Source organism: Typopeltis vanoorti, chromosome 2 (assembly GCF_054136105.1).
Source record: "Typopeltis vanoorti isolate ZY-2024b chromosome 2, IOZ_Tvanoo_1.0, whole genome shotgun sequence".
NCBI classification, from domain to species: domain Eukaryota; kingdom Metazoa; phylum Arthropoda; class Arachnida; order Uropygi; family Thelyphonidae; genus Typopeltis; species Typopeltis vanoorti.
The window spans coordinates 108126809-108148596 of NC_143550.1; the positions used below are offsets into that span (position 1 = coordinate 108126809).

Consider the following 21788-nt stretch of genomic DNA (forward strand, 5'->3'; position numbering starts at 1 on the left):
AATACACACAAAGTTTCCATCAACTCCCCCTCCCCCCTTAATAATATGGTGTTATCAAACCTCCAACCTCTATTCTGCCCAGGCTTCACTTTCAGCTGAAAGTCTTTATTTTCCAGATGTTCCTGCCCAACAGTTACAATGCCAGAAATATTAACAAATTGACCCAAGTTATTCCTCACATCCCTCTTAATATACAGACTACAGTAATGTTATTATTATTCTCTATATCTAGGGCACCTCAGAAAAAACAGCCAGAAATTAATCTCTGTACTGTTTCAAACCTCATCTGAAGTTAGCTGTCCTTATCCACCTTCCTAGGGATCTTCTCCTTCCTCTCTGTTCTAGTTTTATAAGGTTCCTTGTTTTTGCAAATTATCTTATGGTCAAACTGGAAGATCCGCCTAGAAGAACACACAAAATCCATCCACCACCACCATAATTATGATCAGTTGAGTCTTGTTGACCATGCCTTTGGATACCTTGCACAGAATCAAATGGTTGTTTGGCATTTATTGCATGCTTCAGCATGGCCTGAATATGAGGTTCTTGTTGTACAGCACCTGCAGTAAGATGAGATTATTCAACCAGGGTTTGGAAAGCTTTTTGGGTAGAATGGCAGAAGTCTTCATGTTGGCAAGGATAATTTCTGTGCAGATCTGAGCTAGAAGAGTAGCTGTAGTTTGACTATGGAAAGGAAAAACAGAAGTTCTAAAGATCATCCCACTTGGTACTTTTGGTGACAAAGGATACAAGATGAGGAGTCATTGGATGAAGGGCATTCATTCAGTGTGAGAGGCAACTTACGGAAGGTCGTAATCTGAGTTACCAACTTTCAGAGGAGAAGCTGCCTTTATGGTATATCTGGAATTAGAACTGATTTTAAAAAAGATCAAGGATGTTGGGAGCATGGAATAGGTTATCAGGAATTCAGAGTGGTAGATGTATGATTTGCATTATGTCACTACTTCTAAAGCTTTTACATTTTGGCTAGTTGGAGTTGTGGACATTAATGTAACCAAAGAAGATGACTTCATTATTTGGATAGCTTGCAGAAAGTCAAGCTTCACAGATGTGGTTTTTAGAATTTGCTGACTGGCAAATACAGCTGATGAATTTTTGTGGGGCATGTAAACCTCAAGTCAGAGGAGGTCAAAAGCAAGGGATCTTAAATTAAGCATTCTCTGGCAAGGAATGCTAGATCTCACAAATACATAGGTGCCAGATACCTTTGTAGCGAAAGAAATCAATGGATAGTGGACTGCATCTGTAGCTGCAATTTGGGTTTCTGTCATGAGTAGGGTGTCTGATCTGAATGAATGAAAGTTATGGTGTTTTTGCCACAGACATTGGTAAAATGGATGTCAAAGTTTGTTCTTCTTTGTGGATTCTGGCATTTTATTGAAATGGGTTTTTGATGGCAATTTACTTCAGTTACAGTGATACTGTCATTGTTAGCTGTACATTTTGTTTTTGAAACTGAGTTGGGTGAATGAACAGTGCTGGAACATACAGTGAGAGGAGATACTGTTGGAAAATATGACACCCATACAGAGGGTGACAAGTCTCCTTGCTCTGTCTTCTGTGCATAGTATATCTGTCCATTATTCCATGAAGTTGAAGGCATGTGTTCTGTATGAACTGTTGGAAAAGAATTTCATTATAATCTGAACTTGTTCTATAATAAATCCCTACTCTATAATTTTAGTATAATCATTAATTCTATTTTGGTAGTTTAATATCACTGAATAGAATCAATATGATAAAAATTATTAATTACTGAAAAAATCCATACAGACTACAGATTTTTTGCTGATCACTGGTATAACTATTGCTTGACAGTGTACTCTATCCCTTCCATAAATTATATACTGATTTATGTCATCTTGAATATCTGGGTGACTAGACTGATTAGATTTGTTGTATTTCAGGTGGGAGACAAATTTCATTACATGTTTGTGAGACCACTGCCTTGCTTAACTGGCTTGAAAATTTCCATGTTTCGTCTCTAGACCAAGGCTGCTGGACCACGTAAAAATAAATTTTTAAAAATACAGAAAAATATATAAAATTAATAAAAGCAGCCCACCCATGGTACAAATGTACTATGCTTGCCAGTGCTTCACTTATTTTTATATATATATATATATATATATATATATCTGGATTTAGAGAAAGGCGTTGAAAGTTAATTTTTCACTTGGTTCTAACCTTTCAACATCTTTCTCTAAATCCAGAGTAATTTATTAAAAAGGTGGCACACCATTTGGCAACTCCTATAGGTGGAGATGACTTTGCTAATGCTTCTGGCTGGTATCTCCACTTGGGCCTGGCTCCCACTGAAGAGACCTCAATAAAGGTCGAAACTAGTGTGGGTAGTGGCCCTTCCCTTAATGCATAACATTAGACATATCTGCAAGGAGATGTGTTTTGCATAATGGGAGATACTGAGTTAGGAGTGTTGGTAGCTTGCTCCACCTTTGCAAGGAGTTGCCCTGGTGTTGTACCACCTCACCCCAGTCCTGAAGATACTTTCAGGTGCAAACTTTGTTTGCTCACACTTGGATAAAGGATTAAACTAAATTTATTATATTTTAATTAGTAAACTGATCATTGTTTTTTTGTATACCTTATATTCCTGTTCGCACACACTGATGATGTACTTTTATTTTCAGTACAAAATATTTGTATTTTCATTCTCAAGTTTATTACTGTGGTAATTGTGCAGCTTTGTTGTTTTATAAAATATGCTTACTAAATGCAAGCTTATCTGCTTTCATTTGTTTATATTTCTTCAAGACTGTTTTTTCCTCCAAAAAGATTTGGATACACTGCATACTAATTAGGAAAATGTTGATTTTATGAATTATTTACTAAGCACCATCTCATAGTTTTGGTAAAAAATTATGAGAATTTTTGAATTAATGTCTACTTTTCTATTTGATTCCATATATATTAATTACTGAATTGAAAATACTGAAAGAGATAATGAAATGAAAGAACCTAGAATTGAAGCTCTTCTAGGCTCTTTTCTTCAACAATTTATTAATTTTCTTTACATTTAGGGATTTTTAAATTTTAAAGCATCATAATGAAATATTGGAATGTAGAAACAAACTTGACTGAAGCTGTGACTTTAATACTTAATCATTGTTACCTTTTGTTCAAGAAATTCTAAATATTTTATTTATATATGTTACTCTGTTTATCTAGTTCAAGTAAATACAAAAATACTATGCAAAGAACATCAGGGAAAAAAATGTCTGATGTTTTATTTACAAAGGTGGGGGATAGTGAGCATGACTAGACCACCTCAAAGTACAGATGTGGAGAGATCAATTCATACCGATTGTATTCATTTATCTCAGTCTGCTTGACCTGGGATATGTTAACAGGACACCCAAAACAGACCAGGGGTTGATTGGTGGGTCTATGCCTCTTGAGGTAGAAGTATATGGAGAAAATATACTAGAGTTTATCTCCACACAGCAATACACACAAGAGAAAGGATGGTTGGTTTTATTGGACTCCAAAAGCTGCCAAGGTCAAGTCTGCAGTAGAAAAATCATGAGCATCACGGGGTAATGGAGATGAGATAGCTCCAATAAAGCAGGTGGTGATTTATCCAAATATACAAAATATATTGCCAGGATAAGCAACACTTCCATCATTTTTGTATGCTTGAAATTCTTCACTGCCTTCCTGCTGTTAGGATTGTAACAAACTCTGGAAATAAACATACACATCAGTCAAAATAAATAAAATTGAGTATAATAATTATAATTATTGCTATACCTAAGAAAATGTTTGTCAATTTATATTATGATATAAAAGCATTATCATCATACCAGCATGGAGTGAAAGGCTCATCATGGGAGGTCTGTTTTAAATTCATTATTTTTGCACTTGCTATATGTGGGCAATGCATTCAACTCATCAAAATCACTTCTTCTCACTCTCCTGCTTACACCTTTGTTATTCTTGTTTTGTCCATCTCTCCCCATGAAAAATTTCTTCCACGATTAACGTGGAAAGTAACTCAAGTGATTTCAGGCCTATGGAATGTTGGATATGAGGATAGATTGAGAGAATGCCTTTAGCATAACTGGTGGGTAAAGTGAGCAATATGGTTAAAGACATAAGTTTGAAGTACTTTTATCATATTAATGTGATAAAAAAAAGTCCTCCAAATATTTATGAAATAGCATTATGAAACATTTTGTGTATGTAGAATAATTGCATGCAACATAAATACAAATGATTAATCAAAATTCATCATATTCTAGGCACAAAATGTGTCTGGAGAAGGAAGGAAGAGGGGAATTTGAAACAAGTTAGCTTTTCAATTTATTGCCATTTTGAAGTAACATGATTTATAAACATTATAATAAACAAAAGATCTCCTTGTTGATATTATCCTCCTAAAAAAAAAAGTAACCAGTTCACATAAAAAAACAACTGATGATTAAGATTTTTTTAATATCATTCCCAGACATAAAATGTTGCAGAAAATATACTGCAGGTGTTTCAAAAATAAGGTAACAAGCACATTAAATTGAAGAACTATATTGATGCATATACAATTGTATATGCATCAATATACATGTACACATTGTTTTCCACAAAGTTGCCAAAAAATGTTAAGTTTCTGTCCACTACAACACCATCATGGCATAGACAAAATCAGTATCAAAATGTGTTTAACTAGAGGAAAAAAAAAATATGTTGCATATCATTATCAGGTGCAAACTGTTTGTCAGCCAAGTCCTCCTGTTCCTGGTCTCAAGGTCCAGAAACTCCTAGTTGCACCATAACTGATTGACAGCAAGATTCTTTCATGCAATAATCCAGGAGACATCTGCAACAGATAGCCAACTAAGTATCAAACATATTACAGTAGCACTCATCATTCCCACTACCACCTCAAGTCAATAAGAAACATCTTTAATAAATTTAGTTCAATTCCAAAATGCTGTTGTCATTTTCTTTGTGAGTGAAGCTTTGACTTTTTTTTGCAAGGGACAATAATAAGGTGGTGATAAATTTAGTTTAATCCTTTATCCCAGTGAGAGCAAACAAAGTTTGCACCTGAAAATATCTTCAGGACTGAATATAGTGTTGTACTATCTTACCAGGGTAGTACAACACCAGGCAACTCGTAGCAAAGGTGGAGCAAGATACCAACACTCTTATCCCAGTATCTCCCATAATGCAAAACTCATCTCCTTGTGGATATACTCTGGGCCTGGCTCCCACTGAAGAGACCTCAATAAAGGTCAAAACTAGTCTGGGTAGTGGCCAATCCCTTAATGCATAACAGTATACATATCCTCAAGGAGATGTGTTTTGCATTATGGGAGATACTGGGATAGGAGTGTTGATAGCTTGCTCCACCTTTGCTACGAGTTGCCTGGTGTTGTACTACTTACACTGGTAAGATAGTACAACACTATATTCAGTCCCAAAGATATTTTCAGGCGCAAACTTTGTTTGCTCTCACTGGGATAAAGGATTAAACTAAATTTATCATAGTCTAACCTAGTGAAAACTAAACTTTCAATAATAAGGTGAGTTGTAGATTCCAAATGGCAGTGAATTTTTTGCTGATACAGTACCCTTAAGTTAAAATCGGATTACACTATGTGCCCCTTCCCCCCCCCAAACACACACAATGCATATGACCATAGCAAAAGAGGAGGCATGCCAGTTAGGTAATTTTTCCAAGAGCATCAACATAGAATGCTGGAGTAGATTAATGATGCCAGGAAGTAAGCTTTGTCTAATATGTTCTCATGTAACAATAGTATCATTTTGATACAAGAGATGGACCGAAGTTGCACACTGACCTTGTCAAAAGATCAAAATACATGCCTGCCATTTACATACTACAAGAATCTACGTAACAGTCTCAAAGCCAGATTTGGGTTTGTTAATGATTTACAGCCTTTGTTGGCTTCATTTTCAAAAGCTGATTGTAATAATATACTGCATTTTTTACCTGGACAGCCTTAGCACACTTGCTGGAAATAAATGCATGTTTTTTGTTAACCCCTCCCCTTTTTTTTTTTTTGTCAAAAATCCTCAAACTAATGGGTCAAGATTTTACCTAAGAATGAAAGCTCTCATTATTGAGAGTTTTCATAACTTCAGAGATAATAGTTATCATTTCATTGTATAAGACCCTGATCAGACCACACTTAGACTGTTGTTCTCAAATTTGGTCCTCAGGATTTGAAGGAGATAAATTAACTGTGGAAAGGACACAGAGGCAGATAACAAAGATGGTTTCAGGACTGTACAGTGTTAGTTATGAGGATCAGCTGAGGGAATGCAGATTTGGTAGATAGAAGGAGAGGTGATATGATCGAGACTTTTAAACTGTTGAGAGGTGGTTACAGGGTTAACACTGGGGAGTTTTTTTTTTTGCTTTGTTGAACAGCGGGAAGGTGTGATGACAAGGAGCCATCCCTGGAAGTTATGAAAGGAAGCTGTGAGCAAGAGGGTTGGAGTAATTTCTTTGCATGGAGGGTGGTTGAACTGTGGAATGCATTGCCCAATAGAGTAGTGAGAGCGATCAAAGAGTGGTATGATAGATTTTGTGTTTACTAGGAGGGACCTCCCATGATGAGTCTTTTGACTCCATGGAAGCCTGAATAATAATAATTATAATTTTTTTTTTCTTTTTTTTTTCCTGTAAGGAGATCAAAGTTTGGATCAAGGCAGCAAAACATTCTGCCCATGTTTTCATTTGTACTGTAGATTTGTACAAATTATTGGAGGTGGCTCTGCTTGACTATCAAATGAAGGGAAAATTGTGTGGAAGAGAAAGCTTGCACAAAGTTATGGCTGCAATTATCTGGAGAAGAGTTAACTTTTACAGTTCCTACAAAAAAAAAAAAAAAAGGATTCAGAGAGGGATGGGGGGAGAGCAATCTGGTATTTATTCTAGTGAATAAATGGATAGTTTGTATTACATGTTTCCTTACAGAAAATACTTTAGCAGCATCTCTTTCAGCTTGTCAGTGCAATTAGAAAAGGGAAGCAATTTGAAGTCATTGGCATTAGAACTGACAAGGACAATAAGTCTTTTGAATTATTACACCACAAACAACAGAGTAGAAAATGATTACCAGACATATAGAAATGTTCTAAGAAAATTTTGAAGAAAAGAGCAAAGCTAATAATAAAGCTAAGTACCTACTGGATTGCTGTCTGGGACTAACAGACAGTTAGTCCCAGTTGATTACGCTTGGGTGTTGATGGTTATTCGGGACTTATTCTTAAACGGTATTAACAACATCAAAAGAAGTTTTATTAACCTGCTTATATTTCACTAAATTTTAAATCAGCATCATCAGAGCGCAACACAGCATGTATACATGACAGTAAGTGAGACTCACTTTCTCACTCCTTCACTGTATGTATACATGCTGTGTGTGTTCTGATGATGATGCCAATTTGAAATTTACCGAAATATAAGCAAGTTAATAAAATATGTTTGTTAGGTGTTTTGTTAATACCATTAAAAAAGCTGTTCAGAATGAGAACAACACCATGTTCCAATATAAAATGTGCACATCTTCACATGGAGAGAAGATGCAAGAAAAGTCCCATTGACTATGTTTTAGTTAATAGCAATGGTTTCCCACTGGTTCAGGACAGAAGAGTATACAGAGGATTTGAAATACAAAGTGATCACTATAATTTTGAGCAGGATAAAATTGAATTTCATATTGAAAAGAAAACTAAGAAAGTTTTGAAGCAAATCAAAGTTGAACAACTTTCAGAGAGGAAACTAAACTCAAATATACAAACATTATTCACAAAAAAAACAAGATTGAAAACAAGTACCAAATCTTGGAAATTCAGTGAAAAACCTTGAAGAAAAATGGATCAGAGAGAGAGAGAGAGGTATGTTGTAATGTTAGAAAAATCAGAACTCCATTGGTGGAGTCAGGAAGTTAAAGAAGAAAGCATATCAAAAGTTCCTGCCAAGTAAATTAACTTGTGATTTCAGAGAATGGAAAGAAAAATGTAAGAAAGCAAAGCACCACATAAAACTAGCTAAGCAAAAATCATGGGAAGATTTTGGTAACAAAAAAAAAAATAAATATCAGGAAGGTGGCAAAATATTCTGTAGGCTATAGAAAAAAAAGCATAGAAATGAAGTAGTATTATGAAAGGAATCCCAGATGATTAAGGTGACATGAAAACTGAAGATAAAGATGTTACGTCTAGCATATAATTACTTGGAAAGATTGCTAAATGAAACATGTAGTGACAGAATCGTGGTGGAAAACACTTAGCAAGAATTTAATCAGGAATACATACTTAGCAAGAATTCAATCAGGAATACAGTAGAAAGTCATTAAGAACCTGAATCAAGCTGCTTTTCCACATTTCCTGAAATGTGGAAAAGCAGCTGAAGTAGATGATATTTGACAAAAAATGCTCAAATATGGAGGTATAAAAGTTTTCCACTGCAAAATTCAGATAAATGGAGAAGAGTTCTCATAATACCTATCTACAAAAAGGGAAATAAAACAATATGAGGATTTATTATTACTTGACACCTCCATGGAGTCCAAAGACTCATTGAGGGAGGACACCAACTACAGTGAGCAGCATCATCTACACCAATGACATCCACCACCACTAGTATTTCCACAGACAATCACAAACATCCATGCCCACGGCAGGATTCGAACCTGCGCCCTTTTGGCTGGAGAGCAGATATGCTAACCACTCGGCTAGCCAAAGTATTACGGAGGAATTTCTCTACTGAGTGTTCCTGGTAAGATTTATGCAAGTATACTCAAGAAACAGCTAAGAAAAATTGTGATGAGAAGAATTGAGAATAACAACTAGATTAGGCCAAATAGAGGTTCAGAATCAAATTTGCACAAAGAGCAGGCCAGGAGACTTAACCCAGTTCTTAAGGGCTGCAAAAGTGCAGTAGGAACAGAAATTAATAGACCACACCAAGGAAAACCTGAGGGAGATTTTTCAATATGTGGCAAGTAGAAAGAATGATTATGGCAAAGATCACATTAATGGATGAAAATGGAAGATTGGTAACTTCTGCAGAGGACAAAAGGTATTCACAGTGAGCAGTTTATCAAGGTGTCTCAGCCTTAGTTCAAAATCAGAAGCTCAAGTGCAGAGAATGAGAGAAGACTTACTGATAAGTGATCAAGAGGTATATGAGGAGTTAAATAAGCTAGATGTCCATAAAGCAATAATATTTGATGACATATTACAATGTGTTTTAAGGGAATGTTCCAGAGAGTTAGCATCCGCCTGGCTGACTTGTTTAACAAGTCTCGCAACAGCACAAGAGCCAAAGGAGAAGGAAGGTAAAATTGTTCCACTTCATAAATGTAATGATCAAGCTAAGGGTACAAATTATAGGCCGATTTGTATATCTGAAGTTGTAGTTAAGGTATTGGAGAGGTTCATGAAGGATAGGATACAAAATTGGATTGATAACAATGATACTCTTTGTGCTTGTCCAAGGGAGGATCAAGGTGATGAATGTATTGGACAAGGAGATGCATATACAGTGGTATATTTAGATTTTGCAAAGGCTTTTGATAGCCTGCCACATAACAAGTTGGTAACTAAACTGAAGCAGATAGGATGGGATGATAAATTAGTGAGTTGGATAGGCAACTGGCAAGTTGTATATGAGGTGCAGTATCCTTTAAGATTAAAGTCACTAGTGGTATGCCACAGAGGCCTGTTGTGAGACCACTGTTATTTAATTTGTATATTAACAATATTTGGATGGGTTTAACTGGTGATTTGCAAATGCTGCAAAACTGGGGAGAGTGGTGAGGAACCAAGCAGATGTTGTGACCTTACAAGAGGACTCAAATAAATTGTATGAGTGGGTCAAGTATGGGACTGTCAATTCAATGTTGCAAAATGTAAGGTTCTGAAATTTGGTAGGCAACAATGGGATACACTTGGTGGGGAGACGCCAAGGATTTGAAATATGAGGTGATATACAATTGTTTGCAGATGATGGCTAAGTTGAAGTCATTACATCAAGTTATGGCAATGATGTAGTGGACATTAGCATGAAGCAAAAGATCGTTGTGTAGAGATTTGGTCCCCTGGTTTTCATGGCGATTAAGACATATCGAAAAGGGTTCCAGAGAAGACTGCCTAAAGTAGTAACTGGTCTTGGAGACCTAGGATATGAAGAGAGATTGAAGGAATGCAGTTTGAAAAGCCTTATAAAGAGGAAGAGAGAGAATATAATTGTTACTAGATTAATGTGGAAGAAATTTGGGGACATCCCTGGAAACTGTATAAGAAGGGTGTGAGCAAGGCCCATACAGAGCAGGTTCTTTTGCATGGAGTGGTTGTAAGTGGAATGCATTGCTTGACATTGTGGTATATGTAGATAGATTGAATGAATATAAAGCACACTTTGATTGGCTTTGGGAGTAACAGTGTGTACCTCTTGCAGTGAGTTGTCTGACTTCATGCAATTTTGGTGTTAATAATAATAAGACAAACAGTGGAGAATTCATGGAAATATACAAGGACGATCTGTATTTTAAGTTTTCTAGATCTGGAAAAGGCATATGACAAAGTGCCAGGAGAAAAGCTGTTCAAAATGCTACAGTTATATGGTGTTAATGGGACATTATATTAAGCAATACTTAGTCTATATTTGAGTTGAAGGAGGTACAGGAAGATGCTCTGATGCTAAACCAGGTGTAAGAGAAGGGTATACATTATCTCTACTGTGATTATTCATCTATATGGATCTCATTATGAAGGAAAGGAGTATTGAACCTGACATCAAAATTAGAGATGATCTCCTCAGCTGTTTACTTTATGCAGATGTTATACTTCTAAATAAATCCAGTACAAGTCTGCAGGATTCCCCGACTAAATTGAATAAATGCTATATAATAAATTGGAAATTTTTCACAGAATGGCAGGGGAAAGGGTGAAACAAGCAGACATCCCTGGAAGCTGCATAAGGAGAGTGAGCAGGGCCATAAGGAGAAGGTTCTTCGCATGGAGAAGGTGAATGAAATGCATTACCCAACATTGTGGTATATGCAGATACATTGAATGACTATAAAGTGCACTTTGATTGGCTATGAAAATCAGCAATGAAAATAGGCAGAAACTTTGAAAATATCAACTGCATTTTGAATGGAAAATCTATAGAGCAAGTAAAACATTTCAACTATTTAGGCACAATTTTTAGTGAACATAGCAAATTAAATATGAAAATATTATTATCAGACTTCCAGAGAGTCAAGAACTCTTTGAGGGAGGCCATGCATCACCCATGCCAGCTGTCATACCCTTTCTTAAACCTATTCTCAATAGATGCACTTACTATTTCAACAGGCAAATTGTTCCTTCACTCATGGCTCTGCGAGAGAAAATCTCTCTTACCCCTTTCTTAACTGGACACAAACTTAACTTCCATGGATACCCCTTTGTCCTCCCTCCACTCCATATAATGAATTTTTTTTTTTTTTTTTTAAATCAATCAATATCTTATAATGCTGTCTTTCTTCTGTCTACCAAAGTGCAGTCCACATACTCTCAATCTATCCATCCATATAATCTCGATATCATCTTTGTAACTATTCTGTTGTGAAATGTTTAAAAGGAGGGATATAATTGCAAATGACTTTATGCGTGGGTTATGTATGACGAGTGGTGTGGAATTTGTGGATGTGTGGAGTGAGTTTGATGGGCGAAAGGATCTATATAAGATGGATGGCTTGCATTTGAATGGTTACGGTGTAAGAAGACTTGAGAAAGTGTTGCTGAATGTAGTGGATGTGCAAATTCAGGGAAACTAGATTTGTTAGGGGGGGGGGGGGTAGAGATACAGTCCTTATGGAGGCAGTTGAATGTAAGAATCAGTTGAATGTAAGAATCAATATAATATGCCAGAGCAAATAAGGACAACAAATCTGAGTGGGATAGTTAATATAAGGCATCAAGGTAGGGTTGGGGCTAATGGGGGTCTTAAATTCATGTACACTAATACTAGGAGTATTAGGAACAAGAAGGAAGAGTTTTTGGCCATGGTTGGCACTTCCAGACCACAGGTTATAGGTATTAGTGAAACATGGCTGACTGTAGATGATATAACTAATGGGATTGAATGTGATGGGTATAGTGTGTTCAGGAATGACAGAGTGAATAAAATGGGGGGAGGAGTATTGTTGATGATAGCTGATGAGCTCCAGCCAAGGAGAATAGAAGTTGAATTGCAGGATAGAGAAAAGAGCACATTTGAGGCCATTTGGTGTGAGATTGTGGCTAGCAGAACTAAATATACAATTGGGTGCTGCTATAGACCAGGTGATGGAAAAGATGGTGGTGACAGTATGCACAAGCAAATAGAAGAAATGGGTGGAAGGAGGGTGATTATTATGGGAGATTTCAACTATGGTCGCATTGATTGGAGTGAGGAGAGGACACACGGGAGGAAGGAACTGGATTTTATGCGGTTATTAAGGGATAACTATCTGCGACAGCATGTAATGGAAAATACTAGGGGTCAGAGAGTGCTTGACCTAGTAATTACATCTGAGGATTTGGCTGTAACAAATATGACCACATTGCCACCAATCGGTGAGAGTGATCATAGGGTCTTAACTTGGGAGGTGGCTAAAGGTGTAGAATTTTCAATTAAGACAGGGTACATGTGGAATTATCGGGCTGGAAAGTATGACAAGCTTAGGAGTTTGATTGGTTCAGTGCCATGGCATGTACAACTGCAAGGACTAGAAGTTGATAGTGCATGGAAGGTAGTTAAGAAGTGCTTGCATGAAGCAATGGCTGACTGTATACCTAGAGTCCGAATAATAAATCAAGTAGGGGTTAAATGGATGAATAACACCATTAAGCTTGAGTTGCAAAAAAAGAAACAACTATGGAGGGAATTTAAGGAGAAGGGTGACCGGCAGGCACATGAACGGTATAAAGCACAGGCCAGAAGGGTGACGAGTGTGGTAAGAAAAGCAAAAAAGGATTACGAAAGAACATTGGCCATGCAGGCTAAAGAGAATCCTAAACAGTTTTTTAGATATGTAGCAAGTAAAAGGAAAAATGTACATGGCAGATTGATTTTAAAGAATGCCGATGGTAGGGAGGTAACTGAATCAGTTGAGATAGTTGAGTTACTGAGTGAGCACTTTGCAAAAGTATATCATCCAGGTGGTGACATTGCAGAAACGAATAAACCAGTAGATTATACGGGAATTGTGATTAATGAAGTGGAGGTGAGTAGTCTATTGCATAACCTCAATGTCAATACATCTGTGGGATTGGATGGTATACCAGCTCGTGTTGTACGAGAAGCAGCTAAAGAATTGTCAGTACCCTTGACCACTTTGTTTAATTTGAGTCTCGGGTCTGGGTTAGTCCTGAGCGGGTGGAAAGAGGGGAAAATAGTTCCACTGCATAAAGGTGGTTCCAAGACTGCTGTAGTAAATTACCGACCGATTAGCATATCAGGAATCATTGTCAAGGTCTTAGAGAAAATAGTCAAGAGGAAAATACAAGATTGGATAGAAGAAAATGGGATACTGTATCGGGGACAGCATGGTTTTGTGAAGGGTAGGTCATGCCTCAGTAACTTGCTCACGTATTATAACACAGTGACGGCTGAACTGGATAAGGGTAATGGATTTACGGTGATTCTACTGGACTTTGCCAAGGCCTTTGACAGGATTCCACATGGAATTCTAATCAGTAAATTGCAGCATATGGGAATGGACATAGGGTTGGTGAGATGGATAGGAGGGTGGTTGACGGAGAGATATCAGAGAGTGGTTTACTCGTGAGTAGAGTCCACAAGACGGCCTGTGACTAGTGGTGTGCCACAAGGATCTGTTCTTGGACCACTGCTGTTTAATTTGTTCATAAATGATATAGGAAATGATCTGAGAGGAACAGTTCATTTGTTTGCGGATGATGCGAAGTTGGGTAGGGCAATAGTGAATGCAGATGACGTCAAAATTTTGCAGGATGATTTGGATAGATTGGAGGTCTGGGCTAAGGAGAATGGATGTCAGTTTAATGTGACAAAATGTAAGGTTATGCATTTTGGGGTGAAAAGATTGGCGGCAGTTTACTGCATTGGTGGAACCGTGCTCCAGGAAATTGATGAGGCACGAGATTTAGGAGTGTTGGTAGATAAGGAATTGAAATTTAGGGGACACATTACAAAAGTGACCAAAACAGCTCATCAAATCACTTGGTTGCTGAAGAATACGATGACAAGCAGGTTATTGTTCCTCTCTATCGAGCCTTGATAAGACCACTTGATAAGACCACATCTAGACTACTGTGCTCAGATTTGGTCACCTAGGTTTCTTCTTGATGGGGAGGAGGTGGAGAGGATCCAGTGGCGAGTGACCAAGATGATAGCAGGTCTGTGGAATGAACCGTATGAGAACAGGTTGAGGATTTGTGGGTTGCAAAAATTGGTTGATAGGCGGAGGAGGGGAGATATGATTGAGACATTCAAATTACTGAAGGGTTTCTATAAAATTAATTCAGAAGATATTTTTGAGAACCGGGCTGGTTGTGGGAGGACTAGGGGACATCCATGGAAACTGGGCAAAAGTGTGGTTAGTAAACGTGTTAGAGCTGGGTTCTTTACTTTTAGAGTAGTGAATGAGTGGAATGCGCTCCCTGAGTCTGTAGTGGATGCTGTGACAGTGAATGAGTTTAAGGTGAGGTATGATAGATACTGTATAAATGTCGAATAGTTGTGATGAATATGATTTGGGGCCTCCCTCGATGAGTCCAATGACTCCCTGGAGTTGCCCGTAATAATAATAATAATTCTTTGCAGCCAACCCTTTGGACACTTCAAGACCAAATCTTCATACCGTAGTCCAGGTGTAGTCCTGTCAAGGCCTTGTAAAGAGACAAAGTGACTTCCATATCCTCACATGTCAATGTTTGTTTCAACATATATTTCATAACCACTCTCATGATATTCCTTCCCCATCATCTCTTATGGATCTTATTAAATGAGACCACACATCCATTTCACTCTCATCCCATACGAGAGGTATGGGAGTGCTAGAAGAGGAGAAAATGGAAATGGTAGGATAGAGAGGGAATGAGAGAGAGAGAGGTATGGGAATGAAAGAAGAGGAGAAAATGGAAACAGTAGGAGAGGGAATGGTAAGAGGTATAATGTATGGGGACTCAATGATCCGTGGTGTTCAAGATAGGATGCGAGAGGAGTGTTTGCCAGGAGGAACAATAGAAAGGGTGGCTTTGACAGTTAAGAGAGGTGAAAGGGTGAATGAGATGATTGTGATGGTAGGAACAAATGACTTGAGTAGTGGTGTAAATAGGGCAGCGAGAGATATGAGATTCTTATCTCTCGCTGCCCTATTGTGGTACGAAAAGTAGACACAGAGAGGAAAGATAGTGTGTTTGTTGCCTAGGTATGATAAAGACGAACTGAGCAGAAGAGCAGTAATATTGAATGACATAATAGCTAGAATGTGTGACGAGAGGGCTGGAATATGTGGATGCTTGGAGTGCATTTGAGGACAGAGAGGAATTGTATGCAAGAGACTGCTTGCATTTGAATGAGGAAGGACATAGGCATCTGGAGAGATTGCTGTTCTGAAAAAGTCAGTGTGTCCTAGGGAGGATGGTAGCAGGGGTGGCCTCTTGTGGGAATGGGTACTTGGGAGAAAGGGGATGACATCAGGTAACACTGAGCCCAGTGGAATCTAGAGGGGATAATGCTGGGTATAGAAACAAAGGCATTTATATGCTATATACTAATGCCAGGAGTATCCAGAATAAGGGAGAGGAATTGGTAGCGCAGATAGCATCAGCCTGGCCAAAAGTTATTGGGATCACTGAGACGTGGTTGACAGAAGAGGATATAATAACAGAAATAGAAGTCATGGAAGGCGGTGACACTAATGATTTTGAAAGCATATGGTGTGAGGTAGAGGTGGGCAAGACAGGATATTTAGTGGGGTATTGCTACAGACCCAGGAGTACAGAGGGTGGGGACCAGGAAATGTTTAGACAGTTGAGTTTGGCAAGTGCAAGAAGAATGATTGTTATGGGAGATTTTAACTACAGTAGTATTAACTGTGGAGAGGAAGATGCATGTAGCAATAAGGGAATGGAATTTCTAGAATTCTTGAGGGACAAATGTCAGGCAACATGTAATAGAGAGAACAAGAGTTTTGGATTTGGTTATAGCATCAGAAGAGTTGATAATAACTGAGATGACATCTCTCCAACCAGTTGGAGAGAGTGACCATATGGTTTTGACTTGGAAAATGAATAGACATGCAGGAGTATCAAAGAGATGGGAACATATGTGGATTTATAAAGGCAGGTGATTATAATAGTCTAAGACGTCAACTTGGGGAAGTTTCATGGAGGGAGGAATTGGAAGGCCGGGATATCATTAAAGAATATTTGTTAGCAGCAATGGTAAGTTGTATACCAAGAGTGAACAAGAGGACACAATTTGGAGTAAAGTGGATGACAAGCAATATTAAACAGGAATTGCATGCAAAAAAAGAGACTGTGGAAGAGAAGATGCATGAGGAGTATAAGACACAGGCCTGAAGAGTGACTATGGTAAGGAAGACAAAACTGGAATATGAGAGGAGATTAGCCCTAAGATCCAAAGAAAATTCTAGGGAATTTTTTTTTTTTTTTAGATATGTGGCCAGCAGGAGGAGAAATGACTCTGGAAGAATGATATTGTGGGATAAAAATCAGAGGACATGGTAGAATTGTTCAATGAACACTTTATTGGAGTATTTCATCCTGAAGGAGTCAGTTTTAATGTTAGAGAGATAGGGCAGGTTCGAGGTTTAGAGGTACAAGAGGAGAGCGAGTTTCAAATACTGAGTACTCTGGATGTCAGTAAAGCTGTGGGACTGGATGGTATTTCACCACGAGTTTTGAGAGAATGTGCTAGGGAACTAACAGTGCCTTTGACCTGGCTTTTCAGTGAAAGTCTGGCTGCTGGATAGGTGTCCATGGAATGGAAGGGAGGTAAGATAGTGCCATTGCATAAGGGCAGTAGCAGACTGGAAGTGTCTAATTATAGGCCAGTTTGTGTGTCATCAGTAGTTAGTAAGATCTTGGAGAAAGTAGTGAAGGACTGTATACAGCATTGGGCAGATGAGGGTAATGTTATCTGTGAGAGTCAACATGGATTTGTGAAGGGCGCTCTTGTTTTAGCAATATGCTAGCCTTTTATGATAAAGTTACAAGTGCATTAGATGAGGGAAAGGCATATACTGCCATTTTCTTAGACTTAACGAAGGCATTTGACAGGGTACCACATGATAAACTGATATTTAAGTTGCAGCACATGGGTCTGGATGTCAGATTGGTCAACTGGATTCAGGATTGGCTGTCTGATAGGTATCAGAGAGTTGTGTATGGTGGGGCAGTTTCAAGGAAGCAGAGGGTTACAAGTGGGGTCCCACAGGGACCAGTGCTGGGAACTATATTGTTTAACCTTTATAACAATGACATTGTCAGGTGATTGCAAGTGTATATATATTCAGTTGTTTGCAGATGATGTGAAGCTGAGAAGGATTATTAGTAATAGTGCAGATGTGGTAGCCCTGCAAGAGGATTTGAATAAGCTAGATGGATGGGCAAATGAATTGGGGTGTCGTTTAATGCAGCAAAATGTAAGGTCTTGAGGTTTGGGAAACATCGATGGGATGCTGCATTCTCTATGGGAGGAGTTATACTGGAGGAAGTAGGGGGAGATGAGATCTGGGGGTTGATGATTGATAGAAACCTGAAATTTAGGCGACATATTGCAAAGGTGATGAAGGTAACACAGAGGATTGCTGCAATAATGAGAAGGACACTGACCTGCAGAGATAAAACAGTTATCATTCCGTTGTATAACACCCTAATCAGACCACACTTGAACTATTGTTCTCAGTTTTGGTCCCCAGGATTTGAAGGGGATAAATTAACTGTGGAAAGGGTACAAAGGCAGATAACAAAGATAGTTTCAGGACTGTACAATGATAGTTATGAGGATCGGCTGAGGGAATGCAGACTGCAGATTTGGTAGATAGAAGGAGAGGTGATATGATTGAGACTTTTAAACTGTTGAGGTGGTTACAGGGTTGACACTGGGGAGTTCTTTTGCTTGGTTGAACAGTGGGAAGGAGTGATGACAAGAGGCCATCCCTGGAAGTTACGAAAGGAAACTGTGAGCAAGAGGGCAAGGAGTGGTTTCTTTGCATGGAGGGTGGTTGAACCATGGAATGCATTGCCTGATGGAGTGGTGAGAGCAAGAATGGTCAATGAGTTCAAGGAGTGGTATGATAGACTTTTGTGTTTCTTAGGAAGGACCTCCCACGATGAGTCTTTTGACTCCATGGAGACCTGAATAATAATAATAATCTTAAGAGTTGTATTTGCAATTTTTGTTATATTACAATAGATAGAAAGTTATTGTTTGCCCACACTTCCAGCCTATTCAAATCGCTCTGTAAATGCATTATATTAGTAGCAGCATCTCTGATTCCCTGCCTATCTTTGCATCATCATCAGCAAAATAATTGACCTGTCAAGCCCTTTCCAATATTGTTAATGCATAGATTACACAACAATGGTCCAAGGACTGATCCCTGGGGCAGACCATGGGTTACTGAAATCTGGCAGATTCACATTTCCCCATATATTATCTTCCAATATCTATCCATCAGCCATCCACTTATTCAAGCCAATAGTTTATATTATAAAATCATATATATTCTAGTTTATGTAACACCCTTTCATGTCGTATCCTATCAAATGCCTTGGCAAAGGCAAATAGTATCATAGTATATCCATTCCTTTTATTGAACTCAGCTGTAACATTATTATAAAATATAAGCAAACCGCTCTGATATGACCTCCCTTTAATAAACCCATACTGTTCTTTTGCACCATATAGCTTGTTTGCCTGCCCATTTCTGTATGTGAATTCTTACCAACTTCTCTGAAATATTTTTACAATCACTCCAGAGATGCTATTAGGTTGATGGTTAGACATCACTCTTTGCACCAATACCCTTGTGCAATAGGATTATCTTACATTCTTTCCATTCTTATGGGATCTTTACTGAGCTAATAAAGTATACAAACATGTCAAGGGCCTAGCCAGTTTGGCTGATTATTCTTTTAGCATAGATGATGATATTCTATCTATTTCTATTGCCAAATTCTTATTGTGGTTATGCAACAGCTCTAGAATATCCTTCTCATGCACCTAACTCTTTGTCCAATGTAATGGTAACACTGTGTGCTATATTACATACACCTGGGTGATGGGTCGTGGTGAAGTGAGCACTCATTATTTGAACTACCTCATCTGCTTCTGATACTAGGGTAGCATCTGCATTCAGTAAAGTTATTTTTCTACCTGCAACATAATAAAATTCTTTTAAGTTGTCCAGCAATTTTTCTTTTCTATACTCCACCTTTGCTTTCCCTAGAATACTCAACTTTTCTGGCCTGAGCTTTATATATTTCATAACTACTCTCATGCTATTCCTTCTCCATCATCTCTTATGGATCTTATTAAATGAGACCACATATCCATTTCACTCTCATCCTATTTGTTCTTCAAACTCTAGGGACACATTCAGATACTGAATGATTTAAGCATCTTTTCAAAGTTTCCTAAACTTCTGATATCCTTCTCATTCAGTAACTGATATCATGGAACCAAAGATAGTATTTTCCTGAGTCTGTCACAATTTTCAGATATGTAGTCAACATATAACCTGTTCTGATTAGAACATCCATATAGTTGGCTACTTCCTAGATCAATATGGCATGACGACTGTCACCAATAGGAGACAAAACAGTCACATTCTTAACTGAAACACCTTCTGATACCATGATCAAATCTAACACTCTTTCTCCTTGAGTTTTTTGTTTAACATGTTACTTGAGAAAGTTGTCATGCAACAGCTGAATAAATTCTCCTTCATTTTTATCATAAGTTTTCTCTGATGCCTAATCAATATTGAGATAATTTAAGTCACCCATAATAATTACTTGTTTAGAACTTATCTGAGTAATTTGGCAATGCATTTCTTTGTCTGCAGCAAATTAACTGTCAGGTCTAGAGCAACATCCTACCATATATTTCATCCTGTCAGCCTCAACTCCACAAGCCTTAAACACATTGATACATGAGAAATTATTACCATTATTATGCTTCTACTTAAACTGGACTCAAGTCATCCAATATCTTTAGTAGTACCCCCCCCTCCTATCTCTTCTGTCATTCCTAATAATACTATATTACACATACAAGATAGCATTCAATCCAATTTTAACTTCTGAATCTGTATGCTGAGTTAGAAATAAGACTGGAGACCACAGATGTGAGAGTTCTGAGAAAAGTTAGGGGAGTGAACAGATGCCATCAATGACAGTATCATATTAAAAATGAGGATATTAGGAAAGAACCGGAGTATTAGCAGAACTAAAATCTTGGGTGGAATGGTCACTTGAACAGAATAAGAGAGAAAAAGTTACCAAAACAAGCGTTCTTTGTCAGGATGGAAGGAAAAAGATCCACAGGAAGACCAAGATCTAAATGCAGTGATACAGTAAAAAAGAAATATAAGATCTGATAATATGGGAGCTTGATCTATAACAGATTAATTTGGAGGAAAATTGTTGATATTATTAGTGATGTAACTTTTTCATGTAGTACTATCATAATATGCTATACATCCTATGAAAGTACATCAGGAATTTGATGATGAGGAAGACTGGATGCTAGATTAGTGAGCTGGATAGGTGACTGGCTGTCAGATAGGTATCAGCAAGTTGTGTATGGGGGGGGGGGGTGTCTGTTTTGGAGCCACTGCTCTTTAACGCACATTAATAATATTGGAATGGGTCTAACTGGAGATATATTATTGTTTACCTGACGGTGATGCAAAACTGGGGAGAGTGATGAGAATTAAAACAGATACTGTGGCCTTATAGCAAGATTTCAATACGTTGTACAAGTAAGCAAGTGTGTGTGAACTGTCAGTTCAATGTTGCAAAGTGAAAGGGTCTGAAATTTGGTAGGCAACAATGTCATGGAAAGTATATACACTTGGTGGGGAAATCTTGGAAGAGGATGAGGAGACAAGAGATCTGGGAGTGGTTGCAGACAACGATCTGAAGTTCAGAGGTCACATTGTACAAGATGTGAATGTCATCACACAAGATTATGGCAATGATACAGAGGACATTAACATGCAGAAATAAAGAGGTTATGGTTCTATTGTATAAGGCCTTTATCAGGCTTCATATGGATTACTGTGTACTAATTTTGTCTTCATAGTGATGAGGATATATTAGAAAGAGGGTCCAGAGAAGACTGATTAAGCTGTTGACTGGTCTTTGATATGTCAAAGCAGATTTGCAATGCAATTTGCAAAGGCTTGTAAATGGGAAGGAGAGGAAATATGATTGAGATGTTTTAAGTTGGTAAGGGGGTCATTACAGGTTAATGTGAATGAAATATTTCATATAATGGGAAGGGATAGAACAAGGTAGGAGCATCCCTGGAAACTGTATAAGGGCATAAAGAGTAGGTTCTTTGCATGGATACTGGTTGGTGAGTAGAATGCATTACCTGACTGTGTGGTGAATGTGGATACATTAAATGAGTTTAAAATCATAGGTTTGATGGGCTGTGTGTGTACCTTCTGCAATGAGTCTTGACTTCATGGAGTTATGTTAATCTCACTTTTGTAGATGGA

General features: G+C 37.9%; 1 protein-coding gene across 1 annotated transcript in view; it reads right to left on the bottom strand.

The window, feature by feature from the left end:
- Positions 1-3244: 3244 nt before the first annotated feature.
- LOC150109318 (neo-calmodulin-like) overlaps positions 3245-21788 on the bottom strand; it is a 101458-nt gene continuing 82914 nt past the window's right edge. The window contains exon 5 of the mRNA XM_090407399.1: positions 3245-3723. Within this exon, the coding sequence (XP_090263525.1) occupies positions 3689-3723 (35 nt within the window). The 3' untranslated portion in view covers positions 3245-3688. The remainder of the gene's footprint in view (positions 3724-21788) is intronic.